Genomic DNA, 17996 nt, shown 5'->3' on the forward strand with positions numbered 1-17996 from the left:
ACAGCTGCCCACCCACACCTCCCCCCCCCTTCAATGCGTTGACGGTCGGTCTACCTTTGCCTTGCCGATCACTGGCCAAGGGCATTGTTCTCTCTTGACACACCTGCTTCGAGTGTTGCTGGCCTTCCCCTCCAGTGGGAACAGAACGTGTTGGTAGCTTATAGGCAAACGTGGTGTCTGCACAGCCTCGCCCCCGTCATATAGAAGGCATGTTGCCGTGCTGTGATTGGGACCTGATCCTTTGGGTGACACTGCAGACCGAGGCTGTACAGATTGGTGCTAGCCTGCAGGCTAGCAATGTGTTCTCTTGTGCGGAGGCTAGGGGAGGTGTGCAAATTGTCACACAATGGCTGAGGTAAATGGAAAGAACAATTCACTAGGCTAACGAGCCAAGCTGATCACTAGCCGAGGCACCTGGGGCCACTTTACACACTAGATTCTCAGCAGAGGTGGTCCTTATCTGCCACCTCAACAGATTTCCATGTAGTAGGTGTTCGAGCCTTAGAGTGCCAGTTCCTGCCAACAGCATTTTTTACTCTTGGGCCTTCTTGGTACTTCTGCAGGGAGCCTCCTCCACAATCCTGAACTGTTATTTATGCATTAACCATGTTGACTCTCCTCATCCGCACACATTTTCTCTGTGTTCATGCATATAAATATTCGCCCCTGGGTTTTTTTTTTATTGTATCACCTACTATATTTTTCATCCCCCTCTGCAGGTTATGCGTTTCTTCTCTTCCAAGAAGAAAGCTCAGTCCAGGCTCTGATTGAAGCTTGCATTGAAGAAGACTCCAAACTCTATCTGTGTGTTTCTAGTCCAACAATCAAAGACAAGCCTGTAAGTAGATATAATGGGCAGTTAGCAGTGCTTGTGTGGAATTCTGGGGAGAAAAAAGAAAAAAGTGTGTTTGGGGGGGGGGGGGGGGAGCGCAGAGAGCCCATGGCCTGGCCGGAGCCCAGAGGGGGGGACCATCTGCGCTGCCCCCCCAAAGAAAAGACTACTTACCATTCGCACATTGTCCTTAGTTCAGACTATTTACCATTTGCACATTGTCAGTAAAAGAAAGTGTCCTTTAAAAGACCTGAACTCTTGCACAGGTCACAAGGAAGACTGAGAGAAATGCACCCTGTGTGTTTTTAGAGAAGAGAGTCTGACTAATTCCCCCCCCCCCAATCTTTGAGTTATCACAAGTGTAATTTGATCTCACAGCTGTGTCAGCACATAAATTTGGCAGTCCTTACAGACATGGCTAATGTGTGAACACAGTATTAACCCTTTGCTGAATGAGTTCTGTAAGCTATAACAAAGAAATGTTTTTTTCCTTTTAAAGGATATTATGCTGTTGCTAATTGCGAAAGTTATGAGTTCAGGTCTGATTTAAAGAGACTCTGAAGCGAGTCTAAATTCACTTTTTTAACATTGTCATGTTGAGAACTATATACCCTTTTAAACCGCCGCTATCCCGCCGCAAAACGAGGGGTTTATACCCCCCAATTCCCCTCTCCTAACTCCAGGGAGCGCTTCCTGAATGAGGCAGAGCTAATGGCTGTAGCTCTGCCTCTCAGCGCGTTAATCCTGGCTGATTGCCGCCTCTCCCCGCCCCTCTCAATCTGCCTTCACTGAGAGGGGCGGGGAGAGGCGGAGATACGTGGCTGATTGACAAGCATGGAGGCAGAGCTGCAGCTTATAGCTCTGCCTCAATGAGCAGCAAAATCCACGACCAAGAAAGTTGTGCATTTTGCGGAGTGGATTTGGGGGTATAAACCCCTCGTTTTGCTGCGGGATAGCGGCGATTTACAAGAGGTTATAGTTCTCAACATGACTGACTGTTAAAAAAGTGAGTTTAGACTCTCTTCAGAGTCTCTTTAAGCCACTGCATTAGACATGTGATTTGCAGTTGCGTGTTAACATTTTTGAGTTAAGTATAGATATGCTTTAAGAATGGGCTTCTTTTAAATAATTGTGATCAAAGTACATCTTTAGTATCTTGTAGGTATAAAAACATGACATTCATTAGTAAGTTGTTTTTTTTTTTTTGTTTTTTATTAATTTTTTTCTTTGTTGGAATTAGGTTCAGATTCGCCCTTGGAACCTGAGTGACAGTGACTTCGTCATGGACGGATCGCAACCTCTTGACCCTCGGAAAACTATATTTGTTGGAGGAGTCCCCAGACCACTGAGAGCTGGTAAGGCTCTTCTAGCATCAGTTACTAACAATCCTGTTCATAATATTTGCTGGCAGTATTTTCCACAACGTTTTTTTTTAACTACCTTACCCCCCCCCCCCCCCCAGAATTAGATGCTGAACGCATCCTATGTTAATAGTATGCATTCACACTATCGGAACGTGAACGCAATGCGCACTGACTGGACCACAAATGCACAAGTAGTCCTGACCTGCTGCATTTTTCCACAACTGTCTCACGATTACGCCGCAAGTAGGACACAAGGAAAACCTATGAAAACAGATGGTGTCATTCCCACGAGGCTGTTCGCCACATGTAAAATGCTCACCTGTCCCATGGACTTTTGGTCCCAACGCTGTTCGGTCCACTGCAGGGGATCGAAGACCAGAAGCAGCATGGAGCACCCCATTGGTTTCCAAAAGACCAGTGGGAATCCTGCTTCAACATGAAAAATTCTCATTGGTTCATGGTGGACCAATGAGAATCCCCCCCCCCCCCCCCCAAAAAAAAAAGAGCCTCATGCTTCTTCTGGTCACTGATCAGTTTGTAGACAGCTGGTACAGCGGACAGGAGGCGATGCTAATGCAGCACTTGAAAAAATGGCAGGAGTGTGAATGATGCCAGCGCATCCGCTGCGTTCATGGTGCAGTGTAGACCTGGCCTTGGGCTGTATCTGGGCAGCATCTGCAGGCATTTCACTTTAAGGACAAAAAACTTAAAAGGTATAAGTTTTTTATAAATGTTATTCCTATGTAATTCCCCATCCAATCACACTTTGTGGAATACCCTAACAGTTCAAAGGTATCCCTTTTCCAGAGGAGGCTTTAATTGTATTGCGGTTTTCAACTTGAGTGTGAAACTGCAGGACTTGACGCCAATTGGCATTATGCGGCCCTAGGGCTGCCGCCGCGGTCACGCCCATTGGCGTGAGACGGTCTTCAAGTAGCTAAAGGTTATCATGCTGTTACATATCTTTTAGAGCAGAGAGGAAGTTCTGAGTTTAGGTCCACTTTAATGGACAGCAGTTCTACTGACTTTAAAGAGCGACTGAAAGGAGAAGAATATGGAGGGTGCCATTTTTATTTCCTTTTAAACAATGACAGTTGCCTGGCAGCCCTACTGATCCATTTGACTGCATTAGTAACTGAATAACACCAGAAACAAGTATGCAACTAATCCAGTCAGATCTGACAATAATGTCATAAACACCTGATCTGCTGCATGCTTGTTCAGGGTTTATGGCTAAAAGTGTTGAGGCAGAGGATCAGCAGGACAGCCAGGTAACTGGTATTGTTAAAAGGAAATATGGCAGCTTCCATTTCCCCTCTCGTTACAGTTGTCCTTCAAGGCAATAGCAGGTGTTGAACACATAATGCAAAAAAACTGAAAATGCACCTAAACAACCAGGCTTTGCCTATTGGGGGGGTGGGGGGCAAATAAATCTGTGTGCTCTCACACTAAATATTTGGAAGGTGGAAGTATTGGCAAATTACGTGATACTAACCGGTTTTTTGTTTTTTCTTTAGTGGAGCTGGCTATGATTATGGATCGCCTGTATGGTGGAGTTTGCTACGCAGGAATTGATACAGATCCAGAGCTCAAATATCCGAAAGGTGCTGGGCGCGTCGCGTTCTCCAATCAGCAGAGCTATATTGCAGCCATCAGTGCAAGATTTGTTCAGCTTCAGCATGGAGATATCGATAAGAGAGTAAGTCATTATAGCGTATGTTATTCAATATCTGGGTGCCTTATAGGCAGGGCTAAGAACGGTGAAACAAGGGTAGATCCTCAAGATTACATAGCAGACGTGTGTATCCAGCTTCTTAATGAGAACCCGAGGCTGGGTCTGCATATAATGCTCAGCCTCTGTTGCTATACTGTTTTCCCCCAATCCCCCCTGCGCTCTGCTGCCCCCTATAAATCAAACGCCGTGCTATCGACACGCAGCGTGTCGATAGCCGGCTATTTACATCTGCACTGCCATTCAGCGCCACTTCCCCGCCGCCTCCACAGTGCCGCTCCCCGTTTGCGTCCCTATCCTCCAATCAGCGGGAGGGAAGAGACGCAGGCGGGGAACAGCGACATAGAGGAGGTGGGGGAGCGGCGCTGAATGGCAGTGCAGATGTAAACAGCCTGCTAGTGATGTCGCTAGCACAGCTGTGTGATTTTATGGGGGGGCAGCAGAGCGCAGGGGGGGCCTGGGGGGAAACCGTGTAGCACACAGAGGCTGGGCATTATATGCAGACCCAGCCTCTGTGTGCTAATAGGATTATTAGAACCCACCTCGGGTTCTCTTTAAAGTCTATCGAAGGGCCAGTGCACACTAAAAACCGCTAGCGGATCCGCAAACGCTAGCGTTTTTAAAGAGGTTTTTCAGAGCGGTTCTAAGCATGTTTAGAGCGATTTTTTTTTTTTTTTTTTTGCGTAGCAGATTTAATATTTTGTTACAGTAGAGCTGTAACTGAACAGCTTCTGTAACAAAACGCTTGGAAAATCACTCTGATGTAGCGGTTTTCCACTTTCCTATACTTATCATTGAAACAGAAACGCTTCCAGAAAACCGCAAAAATGCTGCAGGACCCGAGTTTGTGTTTGGGGAAAAAACGACCCGCTCTGGTGTGCACCATCCCATTCACATTCATTAGCCAAGCAGTTTTCCCTCCGCGAGCGTTTTAAAAAACCGCTCAGAACCGCTCTTGGTGTGCACCAGCCCTAATAGGGTTTTTTGCTTCCTGCGTCCCACCCACATCTGCTAAGATGGGCCCCATCTTTCTTTTATTATACTCACCAGGACTGCCCAAGTTCCATAGCAGCAGTGACATGGCTCTGAAGTTCCAGCTAAGGCTCCATCTTCTAGATCATTTTGCGAAGGTGAACTGTCATGTCCATAGAGAGCCTTGGCCTCCCGCAGTCACTTATGAGAGTGGACATGTTTATTTCACTGATCCCTTCTTTTCAATGCCAATTAAAGCGCATGAGTGGCTGTTACAGCCAGTGGTGACCTCCTGCCCAATATATTACCTACAGTGGGAAAAGTACTGAAAATAGTTTCTCAGTAAGTAGGGATGAGCAACAATTCAGTCATTTAAAGTGGACCTGAACTCTTGCACAGGACAGAAGGAAAACCGAGAAATGCACACTGTGTGATTTTAGAGAGTTTAGCCTGTTTTATTCTACCTCAAGTTGTAATTTGATCTCCCCCCTGTGTCACATGACTGCCATGGCAGATAAGCTCATTTGAAAGCACAGAATGTTAATGTCTGCTTCCATGAAAGCAGGAAGTAGAAATAGTGCAGATTTACTGTAGGCTTTGTATCGGCTGTAAATGTTTTTCTGTAAAGGTTATTATGCTGTTGCTTAACTTTTAGAGCAGAACGGAAAGAGCGGAAATTCAGGTCTGCTTTAAACTTATTGTAGAATAGCCTTCTATCTTGGAACAACTTTTCTTGCTCTATATATACAAAAGGTGGGATATCAACCTGAATAATAGCCCTAATTAGTCTAAAGTCTCACCTATAACCATAGCACAAAATTATATAAACAATATAGGGAGCCTCTATTATCATAAATTAAACACTTTATTTTAAATACATGCAGATAACCCCAAAACCCTCCCTTTAAAACCACCCTAAAAAGGCTGTAAACATCTGAGGGATAAGCCCTAGTCTAAAGGAGTGCACTCCTAATTGATCTATATGGTTGATTATATCTTCAGGGCCCCCTTGATAAAGTGACAATTGCAAACAGTCATTCCTCTGAATTTTAGTATCAGGCAACAAAAGCTATTCCTCCATGCAGCCGGTTAGTATAAGCAGTGTAGCAAGCAGTAATAGTAGCAATAGCTCGGCTTCTAGTAGCTGCTTATGTAGTTGGTATGACCACTGAGCCTCTAATGCACCTCTCATTACATGTGTGGCTTATCTGCCACTGGCATACCCGACTGTGTAAGTCTCTGGGTCAGCTTCCATTGGGACTCACGTGTCCATAAGAGAATGGTTTGCCATTCCTGGTGGGGCGGGTACTACCGGTACCCTCCAACTAGCCATTTAAAAGTTATGGGCATTCACAAACTTAATATAAGTCCACGGAGAGGCGATTATGAAGAAGATTATGAAGAAGAATATCAAGAATTACTAAAAAAAAGAATCCTATTGGATATACAAATGCAATGCCATGCAGCCAAATGGACTAAATAGTGATATTAATTTGAAAGTATTTCTATGATTCACCACTGGAGGGAGTAAGGATACTCTAAGAGTCTAAGTTCAACCCTGACTGTTTTTTATTACCCGGCTACGTTCACAGCCCTCCACTCATGTGCATAAAAGAGGGAGATGGCCTGTGACGTCACGTCTGATGAAACCCGGAAGCGGGTGAAGCGCGTCACGTGGGCTGTTATCACGCGACTACGCTAACTCCATAGCCTCCAGCTCACTCCCCGACTGTGATGACTGCTGCTCTACGCGGCACCTGGAGACACTCTACAAGAGGGCGCGCAGGGAACCCGGCTAACAAACTTGGAGAGTACCGGTAGTACCCGTCCCACCAGGAATGGCAAACCATTCTCTTATGGACACGTGAGTCCCAATGGAAGCTGACCCAGAGACTTACACAGTCGGGTATGCCAGTGGCAGATAAGCCACACATGTAATGAGAGGTGCATTAGAGGCTCAGTGGTCATACCAACTACATAACCAGCTACTAGAAGCCGAGCTATTGCTACTATTACTGCTTGCTACACTGCTTATACTAACCGGCTGCATGGAGGAATAGCTTTTGTTGCCTGATACTAACATTCAGAGGAATGACTGTTTGCAATTGTCACTTTATCAAGTGGGCCCTGAAGATATAATTAACCATATAGATCAATTAGGAGTGCACTCCTTTAGACTAGGGCTTATCCCTCAGATGTTTACAGCCTTTTAGGGTGGTTTTAAAGGGAGGGTTTTGGGGTTATCTGCATGTATTTAAAATAAAGTGTTTAATTTATGATAATAGAGGCTCCCTATATTGTTTATATAATTTTCTTGCTATATATTTACTCTTTCACAATAGGTATGGCATAGTCAACCACTTCAGGACCACAGGCTTACACCTCCCTAGTGACCAGGCTATTTTTTATAATTCAGGCCACTGGAGCTTTAAAGGAGTTCTGTGGACTGTTTAAATGAACAAAAACCGACGCTTACCTGGGGCTTCTATCGGCCCCCTGCAGCTGAAGTGTCCCGTACCGTCCTCCTCCGATCCTTCGTTCCCCGCCGCCAGTCCCGGTCTAATCAGCCGTCTGATTAGACTGCGGCTGTCGCCGCATGAGTGCACGCTACCGCGTGTGATCGAGAGCGTCCTGCACAGGCACAGTACAAGAAAAGTTCATACTGCACCTGCGTAGTAAGCTCCCGATGACACGGGAGCAAGCATTATTCGTTTTGTTAGACGAATATTACAACGGGACCAGCGGTGGGCAACGGAGCATTGGCGGAAGACTGCGCGTGACATTTTTAGCTGCAGGGGGGCTGATAGAAGCCCCAGGTAAGTGGCGTTTTTTGTTCATTTAGGCTGGTTTCACAGTGGGACGTTAAAGTCCCACGTTACAGCAGCCAGTAACGCAGCCTAACTCACAGCACTGTAAAATCAATGTGCTGTTCACAGTGCACATGTTGTGTTACATTGTTACGCAGCACGTTTAAACAAAGTGCTGCATGCTGTACGTTATACTGGGCTAAGCCACAGACTGTTTGCACATGCTCAGTAATGGAGGAGGAGGTCTCCCCTCCTCCGCGGCCAGCCACATGGCTAATTAATATTCACTGCACTGTGGAGAGTGGTGGTGGGACTGTAGTGTTTACCGGATCATGAACGAATCGTTCATTTGATCCGGATCTTTTTTGTGAGTCGAATCATCCGGATCATCACAATGAAAGATTCATTTCACAGTGGATGCCTGTCTGGGAGAAACAGGAACATACAGAATGTACAGTGCAGGGAAAGTCCTGTCCTGCTAGTCATTTCACCCAGTCTGCTTTCCTAGTAAAATGATTCAAATGATTTGGGTCAAAGATCCGGATCTTTTCAATGATCCGATTCAAATGATCCGAATCCTTAAAAAGATCCGGACTTCCTATCACTAACCTGGAGCGGCTGCTTTGAGAGCTGCATAACACAGCTCACTCTGACGTCCAACTTCAACACCACCATGCGTTGCGTTAGGGGCACATTAAGCGACCATTACGTCCCCTAAATTGCAACGTCTTGGTGGGAAAGTAGCCTTAAACAGTCCACAGAATCCCTTTAACAACTCGCTACAGGGCCATACAACTTAGCAGCCAAATGAATAGCCCCCCTCTTTTCTGCCCACCAACTGAGCTTTCTGTTGGTGGGCTCTGATCGCTGCTGCAGGCTGTATTTTTTTTTTTTTTTTCAATTTATATACTTTTTTGTTAAATAAAAATGGCTTTTTTATTTTTATTTCAACCCTCCGTCCCCCATGAGAGCCAATCACATGATCGTCTCTCATAGTCATCAGCCTGTGAGAGACGATCGTTTGTGAGCCTCTGTTGGGGGCAGTTCAGTGACAGAGCTGTACAGCGATGCACTCGATTGCGGCGCTGTACAACCGTTATAAACTTTTTTATTTCCAACAGCTTGCTAGTTGCGTGCTAGCAGGCTGATGTCTGAGCTCTGCTCAGTCATTCAGTGGGGATACGCGATCACCGCTAACCTCTGCTCACTGCTCTTGCCGCCAATCGGTGTTAGGCGGTAATGGGGCTGCCACCTTCCTGAAGCCTATCGGCGTTAGGCGATCAGGAAGGGGGTTAGAGTCTTCACAACTTTGCTCTGGAGGGTTGGCAAGATTCTTTTCTTTGGTGCTGTATACACAAGTTAAAGAGACACTGAAGCGAAAAAAATTATATAATGAATTGGTTGTGTAGTACGGATAATTACTAGAACATTAGTAGCAAAGAAAATCTCATTTTTATTTTCAGTTATTTTTTTAGAACATTGCATCATTCTCTAATATTTGCAGGTTGCACACTACTCAGCATTCTAAATTATTTTACAAAGAAGGCTAGTGAACTTTTGAACTGTCCTCTGGAGATAAAGACAGTTGAGATAACAAGCTTCAGAAGACAGAGCTCTCTGTGACTTTGAAAGTTGTAGAGATCAGTGGCTCTTTTGCATAGAGAACTACTGGAGTTTCTTAAAGGACTTACGAGGTGAAATCTTAAAAAAAGTCAAATACCTGTATGCCCATTTCAGGCACGGAGGACGCCGTCCGTGCCCTCCGTGCCGTTCCGCAGGGTCCCCTGCGCTCAATAGCCCCCCGGCCGGGTCCCGACCGCTCGGCCCGGGTCAGGCTCTCTTGGCTGCACAAAGATGGCCGCATGAGCCAGCTGCGCAGCCCGCTTAGCTGTGAGTGCGGCTGCGCAGCTCTAGGGCCAACCCCCCGATCCACGCTACAAGTTGCGTGGATCAGGGGGTCGGCCCTAGAGCTGCGCAGCCGCACTCGCGGCTAAGTAGACTGCGCAGCCGCGGCCGGCTCATGTGGCCATCTCATGTGGCAGCCAATAGAGCCCGACCCGGGCTGAGCGGTCGGGACCCGGCCGGGGGACTATTGAGCGCAGGGGACCCGGCGGAACGGCACGGAGGGCGCGGACGGCGTCCTCCGTGCCTTAAATGAGCAAACAGGTATTTGACTTTTTTTAAGATTTCACCTCGTAAGTCCTTTAACGCTTCCTGAACTGGAAACAAAACATCAGGAGCAGAGACCTAAGTCTATTATTTCTTAGCTGTACTACACATACAAATCATATCAATTTTTTTTGCTTAAGTGTCTCTTTAAGAGGTTAACAAATTAAGAATATTATGGCGGTTGTTGATTATTTATTTATTTATTTTTTACTCATTTTTGTGAACGAAATCCTAATCCCACTGTGAATATTTTGCAGGTAGAGGTGAAGCCATACGTATTAGATGACCAGATGTGTGATGAATGCCAGGGGGCTCGCTGCAGTGGGAAATTCGCTCCGTTCTTCTGTGCCAATGTCACATGCCTGCAGTATTACTGCGAGTTCTGCTGGGCAAACATCCACTCTCGCGCCGGTCGGGAATTCCACAAGCCGCTGGTGAAGGAAGGAGCAGACCGGCCTCGTCAGATACACTTCCGCTGGAACTAAGCTCTGCTTTACTCCACCACTCACTGAGAGAAGGGTGCATGCGGCTTACTGTGTTTAAAGATACTGACGCGCAGAAGAAATAAGTGCATTCTTCTGCCCCCTCCCCCATCTCTATATGTGCATCTGTATCAGCAGCCAAAACACTAAAAGCCTCTTCATTTTTTCCACCAAATCCCCACATCTCAGGCTTACCGATTCTTTGTGATAATTTCACGTTAAAATATTTTTTAATATTTTATTTTCCAAGTTCTTTTTATATGTAATGCTGAAATTTTTAGATTTGAGAATGTTCTGCATTAGGGGCAACACAGTCTGCTGCTATAAATATATATATATCTATATATCTATCTATATGGATGAAGCGTGCACTTATTTCTAGACGTGGATTTTTAACTTATCGGATCAGCCCCAGTTATTTACCAAAGGTAGCAATTAATAGTGAAAATGGAAAATGTCTGCTACTAAAATTATTTTTATTGTTGCTATTTTAAGTGTGTATGTAAATTTGAGAAGAAAAAAAAAATATAGGGTTGATTTTTTTCGCTCTCCATTTTGACTTGCAAGAAATAATACCTCAAGATGATCTGATTTTTATTAGCTATTTTTAAACATTTTTAATCATAAGCTGTATTAGCTTTGCTGCTATATAGGTGTTGTGTGTAATGCCACCTATTTATACAGGATTGAAAAGTTTTTCAAAAACTGCATTGCGGAAAACAAAATGCAGGCAGCACAATATGGCTGAAACTGCCATAGTTTTAGAATGTGAAATATGCATGTTTACCTACCTGTCTACACCATATGCATGCACTAGAACTATTTACTAACCACAGATACGGTATTGCAGATAAAAAAAAAAGTAAAAAAATAAATAAATAAACTCCTTTTGAAACTAGGTACAGTAGCATGAGCAAAATGACAAAATCTTTTGTAACAAAAGCATATTGCATGACTTGTGATTCAAGTAAAACAAATGTCCTTAAAATGTGTACAATATGACAATTTGTTTTAGATTAGTAAGTGCAGCCATTTATTATCCTGGTCACTAGTGACTTCAATTTACAAAGAATTGGATGTAATATTGTAATCCCTGTGCAATCCCCATTGTGGTGTGTGGTTCGGACTCTTGTGACGTGAAGTAGTGTAGAGAAAACTGGAACAAAAATTTGACCTTAAAAGAAAAAGCTTCCCCTTGCCAATTTTTAAATTTAGCTTGGTTTGAAACTTTATTTAAAACCAAAGATGGCCAGCACACTTGTTATCCACCGCCAAATGTATAAGACAAACTATTTATTGAAACCTACTAGCTATAAATAATATTACTATTAATAATAATAACGAAAAAGTGCTTTAGCTTAACAAAGAGTAAAAGTCAAAATGGAGATGGTAAAATACAAATGGCTAGTTGCATAACTCCCTTGTACTTTTGAAACATCCGTCACATATGGCTAAAACTTTATTTTGAAATTGGTTTTCTCTGCACACAACTTTTTTGTAGTTTTTTTTCTATTTTTTTATTTTTATAATAATTTATTATTTTTAGTGGAGCAAGGCTGCTAAATGATCGCACATTCTGTTTTTTTTTTACATATTAAATATGTATTTATTTAAGAAGCCAACAGAAAAAAGAGAAGTTTTGGCTAGGAACGTAAGCAAATACGGGCACCATTGAGCCATGAGGTTATGCAACTAGCCTATGACAGATATTTCAGTAAAAGAATGGACTTAGACTATTTTCACTCCACGAATATGAATATACCAATTTAACACCGAAAGAAAAGAGAAAAAGGGGTTTTCTAGATAAACCCATGGGACAATCTTCTGTGTACGATAAAAGAAAAATGCATTATTACTGGTTGTCGGCAACGTGCTTTTTTTGTACTGTACAATATGTGACTCGTCTCACCTTGCTGTTTTTTGTTGTGGTTGTAGTTCACGTCTAAATGTTTGAAATTGTTGCTGTTCTGAGGAGTGCTTCTTTCTAATTTATTTGTTGATTCCCCCTTTCCTCCCTTAACTGTTTCCTAAACAGATATCCTTCTTTTCCCTGGTTGTTTGTTATTAATAGTATTTTCTCAGACTTCACTAACCCCAAGACAATTCTAAATTTGTTATGCACTATATTTTATATCTCCAAGAGTAAACTTTGACAGTCAGCTGTTTCAACACGTGCTTGTTTTAATTAACATCCCCTTTTTGCAATACCTCAATTTTTTGGATTTATAAGACAAAACTAAAGAGGGTTAATGAAAATTATATTTAAAAAAAAAAAGAGAAGTATGTCATAGGTGAGAAAACTGAGAAAACAGAAATTCTGTTTGAAATTGTTGCATGGAAATGATCCCTTCCTACTAAATTCATGTATAACTCTCAGAATACAAAACCGAGAGGTTCTAAAGGGGAGATTGGCCAAAAGTAACTTTATTAATTCTCATTTCACTTCTGTGTGGGGGTAGCCTTGCTGCTTCCCGTTCCAGTCCTGCTTTTTGTGTGTGTATTTGTGTGTAGTAAATTCTTATTTTCTAATTGTTGAACACTGTATTGGATTTTTTATAAATCATATTTATTTTACTATTTTTGTAGAAGATTGCTAGTTGATTTTGATTGTATTTTTATATTTTTAAAGCTTCACTTTTGTTCCCCCAGTGTGCATATTGCTGCCCAAGTGTATGACTATGGAGGAAAAAAAAAACTTTAAATTCACACTTTTTGTTAAGAAGGAAACATTTAGCATTTATATATTTGTGTATGGACAACACTTGATATTGTATCCCTGTTGCATCTGGCTGCACAAAGCCTCTCCTCAAAGATGCTATAAAAAAAAAACTTGAATATAACACATTTTGGAAGGCTGACTAACCTCGATTCTGTGTTGTGATGTGCAATACTGTTTCTAATATTTGTATAAAAACAGTGTAAACCTTTTTAATGCAAATTTATTTTTTTCATTGCATATTTTGCAGATTTTATCCACAGTGTCATTTTTTACTGTCAAAAAATACCCCTTTTGTCATTGCAACTATTTTTTAAAATCCAGAAATCTTTGTACTGATGTAAATGATTGTAGTTATTTTGGATAGTGTTTTGCTAACAAAAGGAGAGACTTTTTTCATGCATATTTCTATTTTGTTGGTTTTTGTGTTTTTTCTTTTTTCCCTTTTTTTTTTGTTTGTTTTTTTTTAGAAGTAATATTCGTGTCATTAATATCATTTTTGTATTTTTATGTGGGAAAAATATAATTTTATGACGCTAATTGCTAAAGTTTTATTTTATTTTGAATTATTTTTGGAGCTGAAATCTTTGTACTATTAAAGCAACTAGTTTCTAATTCAGAGTTTCTGTATAGAATGGCACAAGTGGCTTACGGAGTGTTTGGATTGTAATTATTAAAGGTTCTTTGATATGCAAATTTAGTTGATTTATATTTTTTGGGTATTCTGTATAATTATAAGCCCACGCTTAAGGACACTAGGTGATTGCCTTCAGCTTGATTTTTTTTTTTTTTTTTTTTTTTTTTTACACATTTTATTTCAGATTTTACGTTTTATCTTCCAGGTGTCTAAATCTCCAGTCTGTCTGTTGTACTGGTAATTTAACTCTGTAATGAAATAGTTTGCTGCCAACTATTTATATTAAGTAATTTTTAAATATTTGTAATATTGTTGACTGACTAATAAACTTAAGTTATTGGCATGACAGGTGTCATTGAATCTTTATTGAGCATTTGCTATCTCATTAATTAAATCTATTCGAAGTAAAGCCTCAATGACAGATATCCATTTGTTTCACTACCAGTCCTTCAGAACATTGATCCTTCTTCTGACTATCAGCCAGCATTCCTCCTGAACAGACAAAAATCAGGGAGGAGAAACCGAGAGCCCTATAGTGTAGCGTGTACTGTTAATGGGTGGTACTGGATAGAAGCTTGAAAAAAATACTCACAAAAATGGGTTACCACATACGCAACTGCTGTATAGGCAGGTGGGGAGATTGAACCTGACCCCGGGTTAAGCTTGACCTCTTGGAAAAACAGATACTCCATTAATTTTGCCTGAAGAAGTGGGTTTCTCCCATGAAATGCATTGCAATTGGAGTCTTTCTTCGAATGTGAAAATAAGTTGTCTTTGAATCTAGACTTATCCAGTTGGACTACCTGGAGGCAAGACCACCACTACCTCCTTTTTTAAAGGTGTTTTTTTTTTTTTTTTTTTTTTTTTTCCCTATGTTGGCGCCTCTGTTGCTTTGATCATTGAACTTCCTGAACAGAAACCACAAACTGTAAATGTAGAAACTACATAGAGCAGCATCTGATGGTTCCAAATTGTGCATGCTCAGCAAAAGAATGAGTAAGGACTGTCATACCAGCAATACTGTAGTATCAGTTTTGGCTGCCTACCGTACAAGTCTGTGCAGCTGCTAGTGTGATTTAGTTGCTGGACATACAATTACAACTAGAGCTAGAGCCGTTTAGCTGCTACATAACCTAATGCTGGTTACACACTATTCAATTTCCTGTCTGATGATTGGGTAATCTGACCAAGTTGCATCATGTGTACACGTCCAAACTGCTCCTGAATCCATAAAGGGAATGCTTTTCTGATAATAACTTAACAAAATCCAATTGGACGGTAAGTTATATCTGGTGTACCTAGCATTAGACAAGGGTCCTTATTTAGTTAATTTTTCTCCTCCTTTTTCTCGGTTTTCACACCTTCTCAAACATTTTTTTTTATGTTCTCGGTAAAGAAGAAAATACTCAAAATAGGTTTGCTGTTACTTTTTTTTTTAACCAACTTTTTTTTAGTACTTTTTCAATGTGTTTTTTTTTTAATTATTTATTTTGTAGATAAGATTAAATTGGATAGGGGCCATAGTGAGATAATTGTAGCAATTGTTTACTTTAGAAGCATGCAGTTTTATTAGTGATGATTTTCATGATGGGCAGATCAATACAGATTAGTTCTATTTCCACAGGACTCATGCAACCAAGATTCTAGCATTGTGCAGCATTGCTGTAAAAGTCAGTCTAGGTCAATCCAAGAAAAGGCAAGAACACGTTAACGTGGTGTACATATTCCCTTTCACCACATTTCTAAACCATCACCCCATTGAACAATGTTGGAAAAAGTTCCAGTTTTAAAGGGAAACTGAAGTGAGAGGAAGATTCCATCTTTATTCTCTCAAAAAAAAAAATGGTTAGCTTGACTTGATGACCTGCCTCTTAATACTTAAAGCGGACCCAAACCAAAAAAATGTTTAATTCAAAATATTTAGTTGCACCACTCTGACACATACAAAGATACATAAACACTCCTTCAAGCCTATGAGCATTTCAGTGCATGCTTTTCACCCTTCTCTTTTCATAACTAGGGTTATACAGGGGGCAGCCATTAGCAATTCCTCCTTTGCTGTGGACACCTGCTACTCCACCAGTTTGCTAGTTTCTATTCCGGCAATATGAAAGGAAGGGAGGGGTTCCTCCATTAAATGTAAAATATTTTATATTTGTCATCATGCAGCTGAAAAAAGGCTGCTATTTATTATAATTTAGAAAATGGGTTTTATTTCTGAAATCTTGTATTTTTAATTTGGGTCTACTTTAAGACAATCAAAGCATCTGATCTGCATGCTCATTCTGGGCCCGTGTCTTAAAGCATAGCTTCCCAACCCTGTTCTTAAGTGACACTAATAGTACATGTTTTGTACTGTGCTGCGTGCCTACAGAAACTAAAACGGGCCTTTTAGCTGCTGTGGATTGCCAGTAAACATGCACTGTTGGGGATATTTGAGGACAAGGTTGTGAAGCCCTGATTTAAGACACTGGCACAGAATGAGCATTGTTAAAATTCTCCTACAGACAAAGCAGTAAAGTAACTAAAGAACCATGCAAATGAGCCCCACATTATTCAAAGTGGGATTAAACTCAGCCATAACATTCAATAAAAATGGTTGTGTTTTTTTTGCGTTTGTGCACAAGTAATATTGTCCGTTTACAAATTACAAAATTCCCACAGTACAGTTCATCTGTTCTGAAAGCTGCCATTGCATGTTATTGCATAGCTGTTATATTTACTGTATATATTACAATCTATCTAGTGATCACTTCTCAGCTCTTTCTGCTCTACAGCTCAGTTTGGGCAGTTTGTAAATGTTACTAAATGTATCTGACAAAGGAATTTGATCAAAATGTTATCACCTCTTTGGATGCAGCCATTGAAGCAAGGAGCTTTCCACTGAAGAACGAAGTAATACTATTCTGCTACAATTTATTTATTTTTGTGATAGATTTTATGCTGTAACTAATCTTTTAGAACCAATAGGAAATGCTGAGTTTCATACCACTTTAAAGTTAGTTAAAAATAAAAACAAATTACCAGTCTCGGTGAGCTGCACTTTAGCAGCCTGGAAGTGTTTTAAACTCCTGAGAAACAGTCTGAGCCATGGTACACACAAGCAGGAGCAAGCCTTGGTCCTGGCACAACTGTATCCATCATCTAGTGGGAAAGCTGATGGGATATAATCAGAAGATGGCAATGCTCAGTCCTCCCCTGCACAGTCTGTGGGGGTAGGCAGGAACAAGATCCAAAACATTTGATTCTCAGTAAGCAATGTGATGCTGTGTAGGGGGTCAGTGGCCTACTAGAAATGTTCTCTGCAGGATTGCTGAGAGAAATAAGAAACCTAAGGGAGAGAACTGCATTGCTGCAAAACCTCTAAAACAAACTGCTTACATTGGCAGAAATACTTTTTGCATTATTCCAGAGTGATGCATCAAGGGAAACCACAGTTACTTAAAGCTGAATTATCACTAGGGATGGTCAATGAGATGCAAATAATTTTGCATTGATGCAGGATTATGCAAATTGTGTATGCAAATGTATGGGGCTTGAAAATGGAACAATTCAATTTTAAGTCAGCAGGATTTGTTTGGTTCATGTTCAAGCTGCATAAATTTGCATACAAAATTTGCATAATGCTGAATCCACTCAAAAGTATTAGCATCTCATTGACCATCCCTAATTTTCACAAATACGTCTCATCCCACTCGAGCGAGATTGAGCTAATTGCTATTCAGATCATGGATTCATTGATTGCAAATAGAAGAACGCTAGCAACTTTTTTGTTCTTTGTTTGTTTGTTTAGTTTTTTCAAATTTTAATCTTTCCAACCATTTTTTAGGGATATATTTGGGCTATTGATTGAGGATTACTCAAGAGAAACCTATGATGCTAGAACCGGACATATACATACAATGGCCATTATTTTGATCAATATTTTCCAGCCTGTCTGATCTAGATTGATTTTGAGCTGGTGACTTCAACTCTGTTATTGATACTGATGAGGATAGGACACTTGGGCTGTAGGTTACATACTCAAAGAAATCCGGCCAGTTGAAGTATTTTATAGAGCAGAGTTCCCCCAACCCTGTCCTCGAGGCCCACCAACAGTGCATATTTTGCAGGAAACCACAAACATTCACAGGTGAGGTAATTAGTGTCTCAGCAGAGCTGCTTAACTACCTCTGTGGATTTCCTCAAAACCTGCACTGGCCCTTGAGGACAGGGTTGGAGAACACTGTATAGAGGATTTATCCCTCACTGATACTTGGAGGATGTCCCTATGAATGTCGATACT

At 41.4% G+C, this 17996-nt stretch overlaps 1 protein-coding gene across 5 annotated transcripts in view; it reads left to right on the top strand.

Moving 5' to 3' along the window:
- CPEB2 (cytoplasmic polyadenylation element binding protein 2) overlaps nt 1–14054 on the top strand; it is a 148877-nt gene extending 134823 nt beyond the window's left edge. For all 5 annotated transcript variants that reach the window (XM_068277589.1, XM_068277562.1, XM_068277580.1 and 2 more), the window contains 4 exons: nt 720–838; nt 2073–2187; nt 3714–3895; nt 10134–14054. In XM_068277589.1, the coding sequence (XP_068133690.1) occupies nt 720–838; nt 2073–2187; nt 3714–3895; nt 10134–10361 (644 nt within the window). In that variant the 3' untranslated portion in view covers nt 10362–14054. The remainder of the gene's footprint in view (nt 1–719; nt 839–2072; nt 2188–3713; nt 3896–10133) is intronic.
- Nucleotides 14055–17996: the final 3942 nt, after the last annotated feature.

Source organism: Hyperolius riggenbachi, chromosome 1, assembly GCF_040937935.1.
Source record: "Hyperolius riggenbachi isolate aHypRig1 chromosome 1, aHypRig1.pri, whole genome shotgun sequence".
Classification (NCBI taxonomy): Eukaryota; Metazoa; Chordata; class Amphibia; order Anura; family Hyperoliidae; genus Hyperolius; species Hyperolius riggenbachi.